This window comes from Macrobrachium nipponense, chromosome 19 (assembly GCF_015104395.2).
Source record: "Macrobrachium nipponense isolate FS-2020 chromosome 19, ASM1510439v2, whole genome shotgun sequence".
NCBI classification, from domain to species: Eukaryota; Metazoa; Arthropoda; class Malacostraca; order Decapoda; family Palaemonidae; genus Macrobrachium; species Macrobrachium nipponense.
Window position 1 is genome coordinate 32,614,277 of NC_061088.1, and position 19,436 is coordinate 32,633,712.

The 19,436-nt window shown below is 39.8% G+C and overlaps 1 protein-coding gene across 1 annotated transcript in view; it reads left to right on the forward strand.

Moving 5' to 3' along the window:
- The first annotated feature begins 319 nt into the window (after positions 1-319).
- The window catches only part of LOC135215758 (protein capicua homolog), a 185,338-nt gene continuing 166,221 nt past the window's right edge, over positions 320-19,436 (forward strand). The window contains 3 exon segments of the mRNA XM_064250715.1: positions 320-412; positions 13,063-14,825; positions 14,828-15,718. Of these exon segments, the coding sequence (XP_064106785.1) occupies positions 13,154-14,825; positions 14,828-15,718 (2,563 nt within the window). The 5' untranslated portion in view covers positions 320-412; positions 13,063-13,153.

The following is a 19,436-nucleotide window of genomic DNA, read 5'->3' on the forward strand; positions in this document are numbered from 1 at the left end:
AGTATATTATACGGGAATATACAAAATATATCAGGTAATCCACCGGGACAGGTAAATAACAGAATAGAAAATAAATGCCGACAACCGCCTAGTCCGGTAACAGTGAGAAATAGATAAGGAATTTGGAAAAAATGTGGATAGTCTCTAGATTTCTGACCAAAACAAATGAACAAATTATAAAAGATTCATTGCATAATTACAAAATATTGTCAATAATATTGTAATGATATATTTAGAATCTGTAAATGTGTTACAAATTACGTGAAAACTGACAAGATTCCTTAAATAACCCTTTCGTTTCCGTTCTACGTTCCTGATTGGTTCAGTCTAGGATGGTGATGGTGTAAAGAGTGTATAAGTGACTCGCGGATCCATATTGGAGGTTGTTTTGGTGTATTATTACCCATGCCAGGTGTGTATTATCTTCCAAGGTGTGTATGAATATCTCATGCAGGTCTACAGTTGCTCAAATGGCAAGACGGCACGAACTTTGAGTGAAAAAGAGTCGTGATGAGTTTCTTTGTTTCCATCGGTTGGCTCTGAGGAATGGCTACTTACTATTACTATTGCTCCTGCTACTTGGACCACGGTATTCTGGGCTACATAGGATGGCCATAGCAGTACCCTGCTTCATTTAAAACCGTTTCTTGGTGGCATAGGTCTTTATGGTCATGGGAAATGCATTTCATTTAGGATATATTCCCGTGCCGTTTGTGGGAAACCTAATCAAATAGAGTAGCTATTATTTTAGTCAGGCAAAGTGTAGGTACGTTGCGTAGGCCTCTTATGTCATTTTTCATCGGCTACTTTCGTGGCCACGGGCCTGTGGAAGTGAATGATCCTCAGTGCTTCTGATTGCAGAATCTTTGTGCTTTTCGACCTGAATGTGGATTTCCTCGTCGAATGACGGCAAACCAAGTTTTGGTTTAGAATAGGTATTTGTTGTGGGTTCAGTCTTATGCCACCGTAGTTTAGACGGGGCTTCAATTGTAGATTGTATTCGGCATACCTAAGTTCGATTAATTGGCAATAATGGGATGTTGAAATTCTTCTCCAAACACGTAAAACATTTTTCTGACCGCTAACCGTATACAAGCTTTAGGTAGTATGCGATTTTAACACAAGTTGTTGGTGCAGACCAATCGGTTTTGCCCCCTGCTTCCTATGTAGTAGTAGTAGCTAGTTACAAGCTTTAGGAAAGTAGCTACCTTGGTAAAATTTGGTTTCCAGGCGAACCAAAATGAGTTACCTAATTACAGTAAAAGAAATGTGTTAGCAGTATAAATCACCAGACGCATTACCTAGGTATGAAGCAATAAGATGTCACAAGAGCAATTCTAAGGATGCATCCAAAATCTTGCCTCCTCTAGTGTTGTCTGGCTAATGAAGGATTTTCGCCTTTATTATCATAACTTCTCACAGTAATCAAGCCTAACCTAACCTAGAGTTCAGGGCTTTAGCTACCTGGCTGGAGTAGCAAAGCTTACCCAAAGCACTATAAATCTTTTAGGGTAAAATACAGGAACTCATTTCATCCCATGCTGGGTTGTAATGGGTAAGGGTCACCCTTAGTCTCCTCTTTAGCATTGTACACAGTATAGGTATTCCCGCCCTTAAGGTTGTGAGATAACTTGTCCCAAACATGATAATTCAGTTCAGGTATGGTTAGCTCACTTTCAAGTTTTTGAAGTCTCAGGCTTAGCCTTCTCATGAAGACTGGTCCTGTAGCCTAGCAACATGTAGGCAGTGCTGCTGTTTGATTAGGTTGCATCCACTTCCCATAGGTATTGAGCCGAGTAAAGCCTAGTCTATATGTGAGGCCATGTTCTTGAACAACCCTGTATACTGGATTTTCTAATGTGAGTGTTGAAGCTGGAATAGCTCCATTTACGAACTGTGCTGAATACTAGTATATGATGATGGAAAATATGATGAGGAAAAGGAAGCAATGTTGATGATTAGGTTGAGTAAAAGAACAAAGTAACCAGTTTTTATTTCAAAAAAAAAAAAACTGGTTTACTTGTTAACATCTTGCTGCTAACCATACCTCAACAGTAATATGCATTGTGATGAGATGATTTTGTCTGAACAGAGGCTAGGCTACTCAACCTATCATGTGTCAACTTCTGTGAACATGTATTAGATATTTGCCCTTGTCCAGTTCTGACATTATCTTTGGTAAAGATGTGAAAATAGATGTTCTGTGGGGAGTATATTCCATGGAACTTGTGAGTATTGCATAGTTGATTGTTTGGCTATACTAGTTCTCATGAAGTCCAGCTGGTCTGTTTGTAGACTGCATTGTTTTGTGACACATTCACTTATATTCTTGAGGGATCTGTAGCTACATATTTGCTGTTTTACTGGCTGCAGAAGATCTGCGAGAACTACTTACCTTGGCGGAGGGATTACGGACTGGGCAAAATGGTGTTACACGGCTTGGACAACTGAACTGTAATCTACCCCTACATACTTGTAATACATGTAGATTTTGAATTGTTTTGGTCCTGTGTTTATTGTTGCCTCTCCATGGTTCTTTGCAGGTATATTGATACTGTTGAAATTTATAGGACTAGCCACTTACACTGATTTTTAAACTCTGCTTCTTGGTCATCCTCTAACAGTTCATTTTCTTCACTGATTTGTGTGAAATCTAAGTGTGAGACCATTAATTCTCATCTAAACCTTGTGCTTAGATGTTTGTGTGATGTTTAATTACTATTCTCTTTTAACTGCTTTTGGACTTGAGGGTAAACATTATGGTTTCAGAGCTCCAGTAAAAGCATGGTGGTGACAGGGTGACATATTTCCTGTATTGACCCATTGCTGTTTACTTCTGGTCCTACTACAAGACTAAGGCTAGGTTCACATAGGGCGTTTTTAACTGCGGTGGCCACCACTCGTTTAACACTGTAATTGTTCTCACGAAACGATTTTGACCGCGGCGGCCAACGTGTGGTAATGCCTTATACGTAATATATATATATATATACACACACACACACACACACTTTTTTGCTGACATCCAGTGTCAGAACGGGCATGGAAGAAAGAGCTTGTTTTGGCTGTTGAATTGCAGACTGAATCGGTGCAAACAGCACCAAAGATGGCATTGGGTACCCAGTTTTACATGATAATAGACATACCTTTGGTTTATTTGTAACACTGTACCCATCTTCAAGAGAGCACAAAGAAATTTGTTTAATTATTTTAGAAAGTCTAAGAAATCTTTCGATGATCTGCTACACCTAATCAAGGTAGACATATTGAAGATCAACACCTCAATGAGGGATTCCATCTGCCCAGAGCAAAAACTTGTCATAACATTAAGGTGAGGCCTTTATTATAATCAGTTTTATTGAAGGAAATGTGTTCTATATATAAATCAAAGAGCTATTTCCATGAATAAAAATGCCATGCATTTATGAATTTTCTTTCCCAGTTACATATCATATAAGTATATATTGCTGGGTGCTTTTTAATTTCACTTATGAATAATTGGTATCAAAATGATACCTCTCCATAGTTAACACTCGACATTGACAGCGATGCAATAGTGTGTGAGACTGTGAGTCACGGGGACCAGGTCAGGTGGCCAGGGTTGCTATGGTAATGCACAATCTCTTTTCTCATTGGCTGACACACAGCCAATGATGGTGCATGCTGTCCTCAAAACAGGCTGTTCACCGCTGTGTGTGAACGATGCCATTCACTTGTATTTATCTCGACACGCCCGGCAACGCTGCGTTGCCGAGGGGATTCTTGCTACCGCAGCGTATTGGAAACCGCCGCAATACGCCGCAGTTACGTGTGAACGATTCCGTAAGCAAACGCTGAGCAATCCACCACGGGGTTGTAACACCCTGTGTGAATGTAGCCTAAAGGGTGACAGTTTGGCATAGTCTAAGAATCCCCAACTAGACAAAGAGTCGTCTTTCTGAAATCTGTAGTTTCATATTGAATACAGTGTCGTCTTTCTGAATTTCACAAAAGTTTACTTCCTTTGAGATGGAGTTAAGTTTGATTCATAACATTTTTCCTTTCCTTGTATGGCCAGTTTCCGTGCAAACCAACAATGACGGGCAATGAAGTAGGTGACTTGCAAGTTGTAAGAAAAACATTTTCCGTTGATCTGCCTGGCTACATTGATACAATTGCCATTTTATGGAGAAAAATTTGAGAACTATGTAGTATATAACTGCAGAGATTATCATCGCTAAGTTCCTCTTAATGTTTTGTTATTGTGTGGCATTACCTGTCTGCCTTTCAGAGTTCATTCATTCTTTCAAAGAACATTAGGTTTATAGGCTGGCTTGATAGAATATGGCTAGACAGTAGATTAACAGCATAACATTTCTGGAAATCTCATGTAGGGCTTTAATGTGATTTTTGAGCACCAGTTTAATAATTTAATCCCCTTGTTAACAGAATGAAACTATCCTTCATTTTATATTTAGTGGCACATTTGCTGCATAGATAAGGATAAAATCCTGTGCCCATGCTATGACAGATGTGGACCTCTACTAAGATGCCTAAGGAGGATCTACATACACTTAGGCTAAGATTTTACATCATGGCAAATACTGAATTCTGGCTAGATACCACCCAAACAACTGTTAACAAATTTCCTTAATTTTGCTTGGTAGATTCAGTCATTTTTATAGAATGTAGAACAAAAATAGTTCTATTTAATACTTAATTGCAAATTTATTTGCCTTTTACCCTTAACATGACTGTATTGCACTGTATGTACTACATTGGTGTTAGCATAGGACTGGTATGTAATTTTGCTCGATAATCCATTATGAGTTCCTGTTGAAAGAGAAATAAAAGAAGATTCGATGTCCAGATAGAGATAATTAGGTTCATAGTCCTTACCAACTCACTGCTTTTTTTGGAGGCCTCACACAGTGATGTGTAAGCAAGGTGCAGACCTGAAAGCCTCATTGCTAGAATGCAGCTTCTCTTAACATTGTTTAAAGCTGTTAGGTCTAAGGCTAAGGGACCACCCTCGTGAAAGAAAAGGCACTCATCTGAGTGTTTAGGTTTTCAGAAGCTACAGTGGGTCAATTCTGAAACTGTCTGAATTTATCTTGCTGTTGAAAGAGGAAGTTCAACTAGGTTTGTGAGTGAGAGGCCTAAGTATGATAGTCATTACTGTAGTTTAGAAATTTACAAACCAAGTTACATGCACACTGTGAACAGTAATATGTGATGGAGCCATTCACGCATTTTGCAACTTTGCTCTTCTATATTTTCACTGGAAAATAGAATCATCAGGATGGAATCCTGATGCTTACTGTGGAATTAGATTATCTCCTCATTATATTATGTCTTCATTAAACTGGCAAAGATCTGAATAAAATCAGTTAAGCACCAATATTTGTTCCAACACTCATACAAACACCACAACATTGTATGATAGGGGGATTCTTAGGTACACAAAAAACGAGGGCAATATTACACGTGGCATAAAGAAGCATGTCTGGAAGCAATGACAGCTAAGAACAAATTGGAGGATGCTGATCCACTGGCATCTTAAATAGCTAATCTTTGTCTAAAATGAATATATCATAACCATCTGCGCATGCGCGCCTTAGAGTATTCCTATCACATGATGTTATGGGTTTAGGAAAAGTACAAATTTTGGTTGAATAGAACTTGTGTGGAACTTGCAAGTCCCAGCTCAAAAAATTCTCATCTAAATTCATAGCCTGTTGGTCTTTCAACTATTTTGGTGGCCTTTGGTAGACTAACTTGAATATTGCATACTGTACTTTTTTCCATGAGTTTTGCAAAGGAATCGTCCAATCCATCTCCATATTCCTTTCAACATTGGACTATAATACTATCTCTGATGATGTTATCTCTGTCCTGTCATCAGACTCCTAATGTTTTTCTCAAAGTTTTACAGTTTTCTCAAATTGACAGAAATCTCTTATGTAAAGTTTCATTATGAAACTGTAATTCATGTCTATAAAACTGCACAGATATTACTAACCTATCTTATGTAAAGTTTCATTATGAAACTGTAATTCATGTCTATAAAACTGCACAGATATTACTAGACCTAAGTATAATCTTCATTTTGCATGATTTGTCACTGTATTTCTGTTCAAGATGATCATATTCAACCAGCCTACTGTTTGACTTGTCTTATTTTAGAGCCACTAAATTCCAACTCAAAGGAATTGTATGAGACATTGTTCCTAAATAGTGCTATTTGGAAATTTTAAATGTTTCTCATCTAAGGTTACTTCATCCCTTTGTGCAAATACTGTTCTCTTTACTTCTGCTTTTCATAGATAAATTTCGACTTCTATCTCTTTACACATTCTATTAAGTGTAAATCTTGTGCGGTCTGTCATACACTTCTGCACAGTACTGTATGTCTTAAATCAAATATTTGATCTTGGCTTTTCTAAACCCATACTGTTCATGTCTTTAAGTATGTTATAGATTTATTTCTCCAACGTCCTGAGAATAAGAATAGAAAATATCTTCATTGTAAATGACTAAAAGTGCGATGGTGGTTTTGTTTATTTGGTGTGAAGATCATGCCTGCTCTTACCTACCTATTCCATCTTTTTCCAAAATAAATATACTGTACACATTACCCCCATCCAATATATTTTCCTAATTCTTTGCACCAAACAACTTAGATATCCAGTCCTTTCCTCTTGAATTAACTTTCTAAATGTTCAAGCCTTTCATTTTAATTCAGGGCTCTTCCATTTCAGATTCACATTTTTAGTTCTTAATATTTACTAGGGGCCATTTGTAAATTGTGCATGTCCATTATTAATACTATAAAAGAATTCGTTATCTAAATATTTCAAAGGACAGTCTGTTATTGCCTTTTGGTTTATAATTAAGGTCATCCACCAAATTTTTATATTTGAATCTGAGGAGACAAAACATCCAGTGCTTTAACTCTATTTATCATACCTATGCGAATGATTTCTGGTACTCATCCTCAGCGAGGCCAAATTTCTATTGAGGATTTAATGTTTCTTAGGAGAAGTATGAAGCTAAAATGAGACTGATGCATGTACAGGCAGACCCCGGGTTACGACGGGGGTTCCGTTCTTGAGACGCGTCGTAAGCCGAACATCGTCGTAAGCCAGAACATCGTCAAAAATCCCAAGAAAACCTTACTTTTAATGCTTTGGGTGCATTGAAAACTATGTAAACTGCATTCTTATGGCATTTTTCATCAAAAAAACCTTCAAATATTGATTATTTTGCATTTTTGGTGTCATATTTCTTCTGCCAGATGAGCGTTGTAGGCGTCGTAACCCTGGAACATGCGTCGTAACCCTGGAAATAATGTCTGATGAATATAATTGAAAAGCGTTGTAACCTCGCAACGTCGTAAGCCGAGACCGTCGTAACCCGGGGACTGCCCGTACTCTGGGCTCAGGGCCCTAATCCCTGGTATTTTCCTATACACTTGGTGCTCACCGAGGGCAGGGGTGCGTTCAGGTAGTGCTTATCCATTTTTGCAAGGATGCTAGCAAATTGTTCAAAATTTAATTTTAGATTGATACTAATTCAGTTTTGCTGTTGATAGGAGAGGCCATTTGTGGTTGTTTGTCATTTACCTGTTTTTCATGCTATACCACAAATGTTATGAAGAATGTTAGTTGATTTTAAGGATTAAGGTTAACTATCATAAAATTAAATTAACTGTTTCCATAAGGGTGTAAACTCCATGTCATAGTGACATCTACAGTATTTATATCCTTTTATGAGCAAAGGAAGGAATGTCTGATGATATTAATTATAGTGGTAAATACTCTGAGCAGAAGAAATCAGGGTCTTCCAGCAGTGGTGTCTGCACCCAGAGCTGTGGAAATTCTGACATCCCACTTTGCCATACTGTTCAAAAAAAAGTTCCCCACCTACTGTACAGCTTTCCCAGATTGTGGGAAAACCATTTCTTTATGGTTGTTTGGGGCTATATTGAGTTTTATGTTCTTGAAAGTATGATCAGACATGTAGAATTTGTCATCAGTATACCAAGTTGAAGTTTTATGTAGTTTGAAATAATACCTACCGTAAAAGTCAGTGGGTCAACATGAGAAAGTTACTAAGTCCAAGTAGTACTGTTATAAGATAGAACATACATAATATACATGACTCTAGAGCCTCCATAATTTAGGTAGGTAGTGAGAGAGACCATCTCATCTAAATAGCTATGCAGACAACTGTATTGTTAAGCAGTAGGTATGTTTGAAACCAAATACAATTTGTAGAAAGAATTATTTTAGTACTGCTTCTGACCCATTACCATACCTAGTGGAATCACTTCCCGGCTCCTCCTCATCTCTTGCATATGGGCTAGACAGTAATTTCTCTGAGAAAGGACCCTAAAGGCTGGATGTGCTTATTGACTAGCCTAGGTGGAAGTGTTCAATCTCTTTCTAGATTGTGTCAGAGGAGCTGAGAGTGGCTGACTGCAGGATTGGTCGTTAGTGAAGCAGTGGGTTTTGTACATGAGAAATAATTTTTTTTTTTTTTCAATCTACACATTTGGCATTGCTGAGCTGTTTTATGGGCTGTGTTGTCCATGTCTCTTGTAGATGATGACCAGCCTATTTTATTAATCACTCAGGATGTAGAATAGAATAAGCATATGATTTAGTTATAAAGTAAAAGTTATTCAAGCTGTAGAATCTTTGATAAAGCAATGATCTGCATGGTTTTAGAACCACTAGTGCTATGCATTAGGCAGGAAGGTACCTGAAAAATACCACCCCATGTACAAGATGCCAGAAGGGTAAGTTATATAGTAAGCACAAAACAATCTGTCAGATGAACTAGGATGTGAGCTCATATTTGGAATAATAAACAGCTTCACATATGCTTAATGTATTTCAGGACCTCTTTTGCTATTGAGAGATGGAAGGTTCCATCATTATCATTAGCTTATTGTCAACATTCATAAATATCCCACCCATAGTGAAAGGAACATACTGAACTTTATGGAAGGCTTTTAAGGATCCTTTGTAGAAGGCTTTTAAGAATCGTTTGTACTGTACATAAAGATTTTATTTTACATATACCATATGCTGTTTTAAGAACAGGTTATACATGCACAGTAGCTGGGAGAATAAAGAAAGGAATGATGTATGTCATCTAAATAGTGTGATACATATTTAGGTTGAGTAATGTCATTAGATTTAAAATTATTTTGAAGTTAGTTCATCCTAATACTTTGTGCACTCAAGATCAAGAGTGGTTTATAGCAAGCCAGTTGTTGATTAATTTGGATGGTTTCCAGTAACGCTATATTTAATGTGTTCCCTAAGATTAAAGATTGTTTTTATCAGCATCATCCATAGAATCATCAGTTTGGAAGATGCAACGAAGTTTTTTTTCATTGCATACTAGGATACTTAAAGGGAAATAAGAACTGGTAGTTCTTATTTCTTGCAAATAAAAGTCCATATAGGCTATATCACCTTCTACATCTTGGTCTTGTTGATACTGTACTTGCCATGTTTACATTTTTGCTCCAACAGTACATATCAGGGTACTATAAGTAGATGTGATACATCACATGGCTTCAATAAAAGAAAAGGGATACAGCCAGTCCCCGGTTATTGGCAGGGGTTCTGTTCCTGGGGGTGTGCCGATAAGTGAAACCTGCCATTAACTGAAACTCGGTGATTTATGGCACCGATAACCGGAACGCGTCCCGTTAAGGCGCCATAAATTGCCGATTTTATGGCACTAGAGAAGCCCCATAAAACTGGGTCGCCAATAACCAGGGACTGCCTGTATTTAACCCTTTATACGTAGATGCATCTCATTCAATTTTTTTTTTTTTCTGTATAGTCAAAATACAGTTGTATAATGACCATCTCCCTCAGGAGCATTTTAAGGGCAAATTTCTGCTATTTTCTGGGGGAAAGGGGAGCGATGTCGCTCCCTATTCCCCAGAAAATAGCATATTTTGTGCTTGTCAGTGCCAGAAAATTGTCTTTGAGAAGCCATGGTATAGCGTGGCAAAGGGTCACTGATGAAAAGTCATTGGCTGGGATGTTGAACATGCAGTTGTAGTAGTAACTATATATTGAAAATGGTTGCCTGCGTGGCTGTGGACCTGAGTCTGCCCCCCAATTCCATGACAAGGGATTTCAGAAGGATGAAGGGATCCATAATATTGGTGATCTACAGTGTACAAAGGTCTGCTGGTAAGAGAAGGGGAAAATACTGTAGTCCTTGAAGGAAGGTCTTTCCCCTTCATGGCCAAGTTCATCAACAAATATGTACTGCACTTGGTGGGTGCAAATTTAAGCATGTCCCAGAGAAAGAACCACCTTGCCACTTAGAGCATAACTTGCTATTTCAGTATATAGTATTTTATATCTTGACAAAATCTCTTATTCAAATCTGCCTTTCCCCGAGAGGTAATACTTGTAACTGGTCCTGAGGAAGTGGAGGCTTAGATATCAATTGAGATGATTTTAGGGCCATTGAAAAGTGACACCTTGGAAGAACAGCCCCAAAGCCTGTAGAATCTCCAGACATAATTCAGACAAAGGGAGTCCTCTTCAGTGAGTCTTGTGGGTGTGATGTTAAAGACACAGCCAGCATTTCTATATTGAAAATGAAAATGGCTGTATCATGCCTATGCATGCAAAGCTTGGTGTTGATTAAGATAGTAATGGAGAATGGGATTTAGCCAGGTCAGAGGCCTTGAAGTGAAGAATGATTTCATTGTCTGGCCTCAACTCAGCCCCTGAGGCCTCTTTCAGAGGTTTAGCTCTTTTAGTTCTGTTCTGCTTATATAGTCTAAAAACTTTAGAACAAAGCCACGTCTGATTGGTTTTCTCATCCAAGTTTTAAACTACAGAAGCCCTGTCCTTGTAGCAATTGCAAACCTCTTCATATTATGTGTGATCGTGTGGGACAATTTTAGTGAACCAGTTGTCTAGGATGTAGATCACCATCCAGGGTAATGTCCATGCTGGAGATGCCTTGTGATTGATTCAATAGGAAACAAAACCTCTACCCTTTTCACTCCAGGTAAAGGGGGAGAGATTATTTGAGGAGCATGCAGAAAGCATGATGGACTGTACCAACTCCCTGGCTCAATTCACTTGCAGGGAACTAGTTTATGGTCTTGATGGAGATGGAAGCCATCTGTCAATCAAGTCAGGTAGTCCCCAAGGATATTACAGACGTTATGGCACCTGCCACATGAGCTTCTGCTTAAACACTTCCAAACAGTCCTGGGTTTGACCATGGGGTGCCTGGAGCAGCTTGAGTCTCTGCTTAATGGGGTTGCATGCTGAGTCACAAAAAGAAAAAAATCTCTTGTTAGACCTGGTGGCTTGGTTTCTAGCTGCAGAGTACAGAGGAAGCAGATCCTGTTAAACTGGAGTTACAATTAGTAAAGGAGGTTTGGATCACCCAAAGACCAAGGTGTCTGAAGTTGATCTGACTTTAATATTTGATGAGCAGTGCAGACACAGCTATATCCAAAGATACCATTTCTCTTGAGACCAGTTGTAGCTTGAAGATGTGGATCAAGATTAAAAGAAGACCTGAATGAGCTAGAAGCACCTCAGTGGCGTGGTTGGTATGGTGTTGGCGTCCCACCTCAGTGGTCGTGGGTTCGATTCTCGGCCATTATACTGAGGAATGAGAGAGGTGTATTTCTGGTGATAGAAATTCACTCTCAACGTGGTTCGAAAGTCACGTAAAGCCGTTGGTCCCGTTGCTGAATAACCACTGGTTCCATGCAACGTAAAAACACCATACAAACAAACAAACAATAGAAGCCTGACCAGGAATTCCGACCTTGGTAAGTCTGCTGAAGCACATTGACACATACACTTATGGTTATCAGTTAGCCTTGGCAAACAACACTAGGGTCAGCGTACCATAGAACATTCACTGTCCAAGACTGGTCCAAAAAGAAATCACCACATAATAAAAGTTTGAAATTTAGTAGAAAATGAAGCTGAGCTACATGAAAAAGAGACCAAGAAATATTGTACCTTTGCAGTTGAACAAAACCAAGGGTTCCTGAGTATTAAAGTACTATGACTGAAATGAATTAGCAAGCAAGGAAGTAAAACCAAGAAAAACCAAAACTACTTGTCACAAGATCACTTTACAATACTAAACCGTAAAAGCAGAAATTACGATGGTTAAGGCAAAATAAAAAATCCCAGAGTGAATCAACAAAATGAGAAAAGCGCCTCAGTGGCGTGGTCGGTATGGTGTTGGCGTGACACCTCGGTGGCTGCAAGTTCGATTTTGGGCCATTCCATTGAGGTGTGAGAGATGTGTATTCAGTGGTTGCTGAATAACCACTGGTTCCATGCAACCTAAAAACACCATACAGACAAACAAACAAAAGGAGAAAAACAGCAACTGTAGCCATAGGAGCCTGCTGGTGGCAAAGATAGTCTTGACTTTATAAAGCTCTAGAAAAGTGATGAAGATAGTACCAGTAGGTAGGACAGAGGAGTGAGGATTTTCTGGAACATGACAGATATAATTCCATTAAGAGTGGGAGGTTCCATGTCTAAGCATATGATAATTGGTGTATGATGAAACTAAGTACATATACTACCTTCATGTACACAAGAAAGGTATTGGTATGGTTGTTTTTAGGCAGCATTTCATGCAGTCTTACAGAGAAGTGGAAGAGATTCATTAGCACCCTAAATTTGAGAGCATTTTTCTCAACAGAACTATTATTTTTTTTTAATGTATATCCAAAATTTTTAACTGTACTCTTGAAGATTTATTTTTAAAAGTGACATAGCCTAGTTTTTAGTACTACTTTATTGATGAGTTATTGGTAATTTAAGTTGAGTAATGGTGTACCATATTCAGAAATTAGTGTTGATAATTTGTTTGAAAGATTTAGAATTATAGTGATACAATTTTTTGTAAAAGATAGCCTAATTAGATAAATTTAGTATGGGCTAATAAATTTACTGTAGAATACAGTGTAAACTAACTTTTAGCTGTGATAGACTTGTAATTTTGTTATAAACTGTTGCATTGTAGTTATGTATTTTTTTTCCTTTACAGAATTGTGTGAGGGCATCTGGCATGACGGTTGGCTGGTGGACTGGTGAGCCACCAGTGGTCCTCCCCATCCTAACTATGGCTGACCGACAGGATGAATAGGCGCGGAGGCAACCGAGCCAAACGCACAGCAGAGTCCAAGGCTACGGGTAACACTGGCCGGGGAGCTCGACCCAACTCCCGCCGGGAGAGTGACCTACCAGTGCCTGCCACTAGCCAAGCTTCATCCGTACATGCAACTACTTCTGGAAGTAGTAGCAGTAATAGTTCATCTCATGGCAAACACAGCAAAGATGATGTCCAACCAGAATCCGTGAGAGGGAGTGGAGGTGGAGGTGGAGGAGGAGGAAAAGATGACTCACCAGGTAGTGATGGTGGCCTTGAGTCAGGCAATAGCAGCCATGACAGAGGGTCTTCCTCTCCAGCTCAGGGTGATGGACATGCTGTAAGTAGTAGAGGTAGCACAGGTGCGGTCACCACCATGCCAGCGGCAACTGTAAGCCGGGCTCAGCCTGTGAGTGCCAACAGGAGTGTGACGACGTCTGCAGGTGCTGGTGGCACTCCCTCCTCAGCGAGGGAAGAGAGGTCGCAACCAGTCCATGATGTTTGTAAGTTGCCAAAAAAGCGAAAATTCGATCCATCAGAGCTTGAGGACATGCAGGAGCCTCCGAAACCTCTCATGGGAAAAAGTCCTAATAATGCCGTCACCAACAGTGCAACTGGAATATCACCATCCTTATCAATTGGGACAACACCTGCTTCAAGTTTAGCTCAGACTTCTGTATCATCATTGTCTTCAGTTGCAAAAAATCCTATTATCACTACAACTACCACCACTGCCAGGAATTCTATGATGCCAGTTAATGGCAGAAGTCCGTTGGTGCTTCCTCCATCAGAAAGAAATCCCTTAGCGCCTCCTCCTGTGGTCGAGAGAAGTTCCTCTTTGTCAGTACCATCAACCATCATAAGTGTATCAGACAATCCACAAGATTTACGAGTTAACATGATTAGCGATGGAATTGGGAATGGAAGTGGCAACATTATTAATATCCAGGAAAAAAGCAAGATTGAATGTACGCTTCCCAATCAGCCCCTTGACATGAGTGGTGGTGGAAACCATCCCATGACACACTTGGTCAGTCATAATCCTATGGGTCCTCAAGTGTTAACTGTACAGCCTCAAGCACTGCCTCAGACAAACAACCAAATAAAACTTGTGCCTGCTCCTCAAGCCCTGCCCACCTCTCATACTGCCACAGCATCAACGCACATCATTCATCCCCATCAGGCGACTTTAGTAACTATCCCACAGTATCAACAAAGCTCACAACAGTTGCAGTTACAGCATCAACAACAGCAACAGCAACAACAACAACAACAACAAAGACAGAAAATTCAGCATCAAATTCAGCAGCAACAGGTCCTCCAGCAACATCATCATCAGCAACAGCAACATCACCAGCAGCATGAACAGCAGCAGCAACAGCAACATCAGCTTCATCAGATTCACATACAACAGCAACAGCAGCAACAACAGCAAAATCAGCCACCACAGCAGCAACAAATGCAACGCCAACCATCTCTTCCACAGCCTTTGCCATCATCTCAAATGCCACACCAGCTAAGTGGATCTGGCCATCACACAGTGCATGTCCCATCTCACTTGGTTCCTCCAATGGCTCACTCTCATTCCAACTCCCAGCAACAAGGCCCCTCAGGTCGTCCCACACAGTCGCCTAATTCCAAAGTAGAGTTTTCCCAGCCGAAGAATATCCCAGTTATAAGAGTGTGGTTGATGCAGCGGCCCAAGCAACTCTCCCTTCCCACCATATCCCTGGGGAAACGAGAGAAGGTGGAGAAGTGCCTCGAACTCCGGAGATGTGGTCCTCACAGCAGGGTATTACCAGAGCACCCGTAGAATTGGGTGAATGGAAGGGGCATCGAGTTTTAGCCAAGCGTGGTCAGCATTATTACCCTGCAGTTATTTGCAGTGTTAAGAATGGCTGTGATTTACTAGTTAGGATTGACGCTGATCCCACCAGTGAAATTTGGTATACTAATGTTTTTACTTCAACTACAAAATTTGATGTGATAAGTGATGCAGTGCCATCTGCAAAACAGTTAGTTGAGGGTGCGCGTGTTGTAGTGAGACTGGACAAAGAGCAACAAATGTTTGTGGAAGGTGTAGTGTATGAACGCCAAGGCTCTGGCACTACTCAGTACTTAGTGCGCATTAGTGGAGAAGCCAGTAGTCATGACCACTGGCTTTTACGACCCCATATGAGGTTGCTGCAGCCCCCATGGTGGGAAGACCTAGAACCTCATGGGCAGACAGCAGTGATGTCTACTGCGCCCCATCATTATAGTTCCCATAAGCCAAGTGGTTATCTTCCAGCAGGCTTCCAGGAATCCCCTGCTGCTCCCCCTCACCCGATGCCCACTGGTCCTAGCTACCCCATGGTGGCTGCCACATATGGGACTGTCACACCGCCTAACCACGTGACACCTCCGGGTAGTTTTGCCATGACGCCTGTTAGTGGACAATCAGGTTCTGCTGGACTCAGCTCTGGATCTGAGGAGTTACGCCGACGACCCTTGGATGATTATGACAGTGATGATGATCTCAGAAGAGAGGATATTACCTTCCCATCTGACACAGGTAAAGTTGATGGCTTTTTATTGAGGTAATTTCAGTTTTTGATTATCTTCAGTCAGCTGCACCTTTTCCCTTTGGACCTTTTGTGTATATAATTGTATACTTAGCTTATTAGTAGTAGTAGTAGTAGTACTGAATAGTGATTGCTTTTATATTTATATATTTTTTGTTTTTGTTTGGGGATATTAGTTTTCAGTGGTGACTGCATGAATGAGCTCTTAACTCGAGTGCTGTCAGGTAGGGATTACTTAAGGGTTTTAGCAGTGTGCCTTTGGCCCCCAGATGCAACTCCTTTTGTTTCTTTTATTATACCTCCATTCATATTCTCTTTCTTCCATCTTACTCTCTACCCTCTCCTAACAATTGAGTCATAGTGCAACTGCGAGGTTTTCCTCCTATTACACCTTTGAAACCTCTTCCTATCAATTTCCATTTCAGCTCTGAATGACCTCATAAGTCCCAGTCCTTGTCCTTTGGCCTAAATTCTATACTCAATTCAATTCAGTTCTAACTCATAGCTGCCCAGCTGTTAAAAATTTCATATTAAAGTCTAGTGCACAGTACAGTAGTTTAGCCTGTGCTAACCCTGTGAGGGTTTGTAGGGGTCCCAAACTCATTTGAGGCTCTGGTTTATGACCTTACAGGTAATTTCATGTTACCATTCACTTGGAATTTATCTATAAATAATGTACTGTAATGGTTATTTGTTTAGTTTAAAGCTGAATAATTGTACTTTATGTAGTTTGTGTAAGTAGTATATAAAAAAGATATATAATATCAGAATGACCCTTAATATCAGAATGACCCAAAGTAAGCAGAATATTGGTATCCTTACTTTTAATTATTGTTCGGAAAAAATGTAAACTGATTTAACAATTCCCTTTTCTCCATGAAATATTATGATAAATCTTATTTATATTATCATAGAGGTAGAGTAGAGTACCTATACTACTATACCTCATTTGTGGTGCCTTCAGAGTCTCATAAGGTTGATAAGAAGCAAGCACAAACATAAGATACATTACTGGAAGCAAGCAATTTGAAGTGTGTTGCAGAAATTGAAATTGCAATTGAAAGTTCTATTGTGAAAGAGTTCAATTTAGAATTGCAGTGCGCACATGTATACTGTAATTCTTTCTTTGTTTCATACTAATCTGCAGAACCAAGTCAAGTAGTATATCTTAGTTTTACCAGACCACTGAGCTGATTAACAGCTCTCCCAAGGCTGGCCCGAAGGATTATATATTTTTACGTAGCTAAGAACCAATTGGTTACCTAGCAACGGGACCTACAGCTTATTGTGGGATCCGAACCACATTATATCGAGAAATGAATTTCTATTGCCAGATATTAATTCCTCTGGTTCCGCGTTGGCCGAGCCTAAGAATCGAACTTCGGACTACCAGATTGGTAGGCGAGTGTAAAATCCACTCATCCAACGAGGAACTACCTGCAGAACTAATATTTGCATTTATCTTTCATGGCCATTAACTGGACGACAAACCTACTTGCATTGAATCCTAAACATTCAATACACATTAAAATACCACATACATATACGTATAGTATGTCTACTACACAAATATATCCTTAAATACATATACATGCAGAATTTGCACCAAAAATAATAGGCAACAAACCAGATTGTCTCTTAAGAAATTAGACTGCTGTAGCTTGTTCCTGGTTGTTATGAAGTCAAAATGACCTGGTTTCCCCACCCCCATTTGGGGGAGCGACGTAGTTCCCTCCAACACCAAGCCATTCTTTCCATTGTTGCTGTCCAGTGCATCTGACGCTCGAGAGCTCTTTGTTGTATTGGGTGACAATCAAACTATTAGTTACAGTGGACCCCCCGTATTCTCATTCTCCGGATTCGCGGATTCACACATTCGTGGATTTCTCTCAGGAACATTTCCCCGCATTATATGCAGAAAATTAGCTTATTCACAGTATTTTTCTATGAGAAATATCCATAAATTCCTGGGGTTTTTTTATCACTTTCATCATAAAATGCACTTTTTGTGATAAAACTAATAAAAAACCAGTTATAAACATTTTTAGTGGGTTTTTCTTGAGTTTTAATTAACAAAATAGGAGGTTTTAAGCATTTTTATTATAGGGGTTCCAACTATTCGCTTGTTCTAACTATTCACGGGGGCCGTTTGGTACGCATCCCCCACAAATACAGGGTGACCACTGTATTGTGCATTTGTTTGCATTATAATGGAAGATTTATCCAGTCATAGCAGCACGGCTTCATCAGCTTCAACGAACACAAGACGCTGCACTTCTTGCCACAAATGGTCAAGTGTTAAACTTGAATTCGACGGTCATACTATTTGTTCTAATTGTAGGTGATATCACTGGTTTGAGATTAGCTGCCATCAATGTACGGATTGGTCTGACTTGCAACGTGTCAGGATTATGCGACTTTCATTAAGTCAGTACTTATTAGGAGTAATAATAGCAAGCGTACGACTAAAAGTAAGCGTATGGCTGCAGATGTGCAGGATGATAGCGTAGGCTTGCCTTTGTTCATTGTGCAAGATCTTGCTGTGTTACCAAACCTTGCAGTATTACCAGATCTCGCAGTGTTACCAGATCAGTGCGAGAGTTTAGTTAATTCGGTCAGACCTGTTGCATCATCGGACTGTAAGGTAAACCAAATAATGAGATCAGGCTTATCTTTCAGTGATTTGAGCTCAATTCTTAGTAACTATACAGATATTGTAGATAGTCAGATCAAAGATTTAGCTAGTTGTTGTTAGGGATTTGGCTAATCATGTTTATTCCAGCTCCCCTGGTCCTGTTTTGGCTTCGCCTGTGAGTGATCCCATTGCAACATAGTTGGTACATTCATTACCACACCATTCCACAGGTGGTGGGAACGTTCTGACTGGAATGCATAGCAGGACCATGGTTTCTGGTCTCCCTTTCCCCTGATATACAGCTAGATAGGGATACTGATGTGGATCATGAAGGTGATTGGTAAGATCGTGTAGGCCTAGGTTGGGCGGGCGGTTATGTCAATGAGACTTCGTTCCAGGCTGCGCGATTGTGTATTTTATGGGATGGGCGAGCACCTAGATCTATAGAGGAATTATGTCCCATGCAGAATTTTGGATTCCTTGGTTTAAGCCAGGATCTGGCTCATCTAGTTGTATGCTTGATGGTTGGGGGAATTATCCTCCTAAACCAATTACTGTTCATTGTGACTCGGGGGATAGTTTGGTTTCTAGTGGGACTAGTTTCTGCTTTGACATTTAGGAAGAAATATTTTAGAGTTTCAGGTTCTTCATGTTCAGCTCAGACCTTGAACAAAAATATGGCTAATATATTATCTACTTCTGGTCAGTCTTTGAAGGCTCACGTTGGGATTTCAGTGGATGATTGTTCAAAATTGGAAGGGACCTCAGTTACCATGACTGAGATTGTTAATTCTTTAGTTTGGATCTGGTCAGTAAACAATGCCCTTGTCTCAATTCCTGTCCTTATTGATGACAACTTGTCCCTTTACCATCAATTGGTGAATAGTTTTAATACCTCTCTGAAACAGCTTTTGTCAGAGATGTTTAACCTTAAGATCTTTCTTCTGGCTAGATGTGGGGACTTTTATGTAGGACATGCTCCTCCCACTCTTTGAGACCTAAACAAGAAGAACTAATAGCATCATCTTTCTTAAGAGGTTCTCTTTGATGAGGCAGCCCTGGAAAAAGCCCTA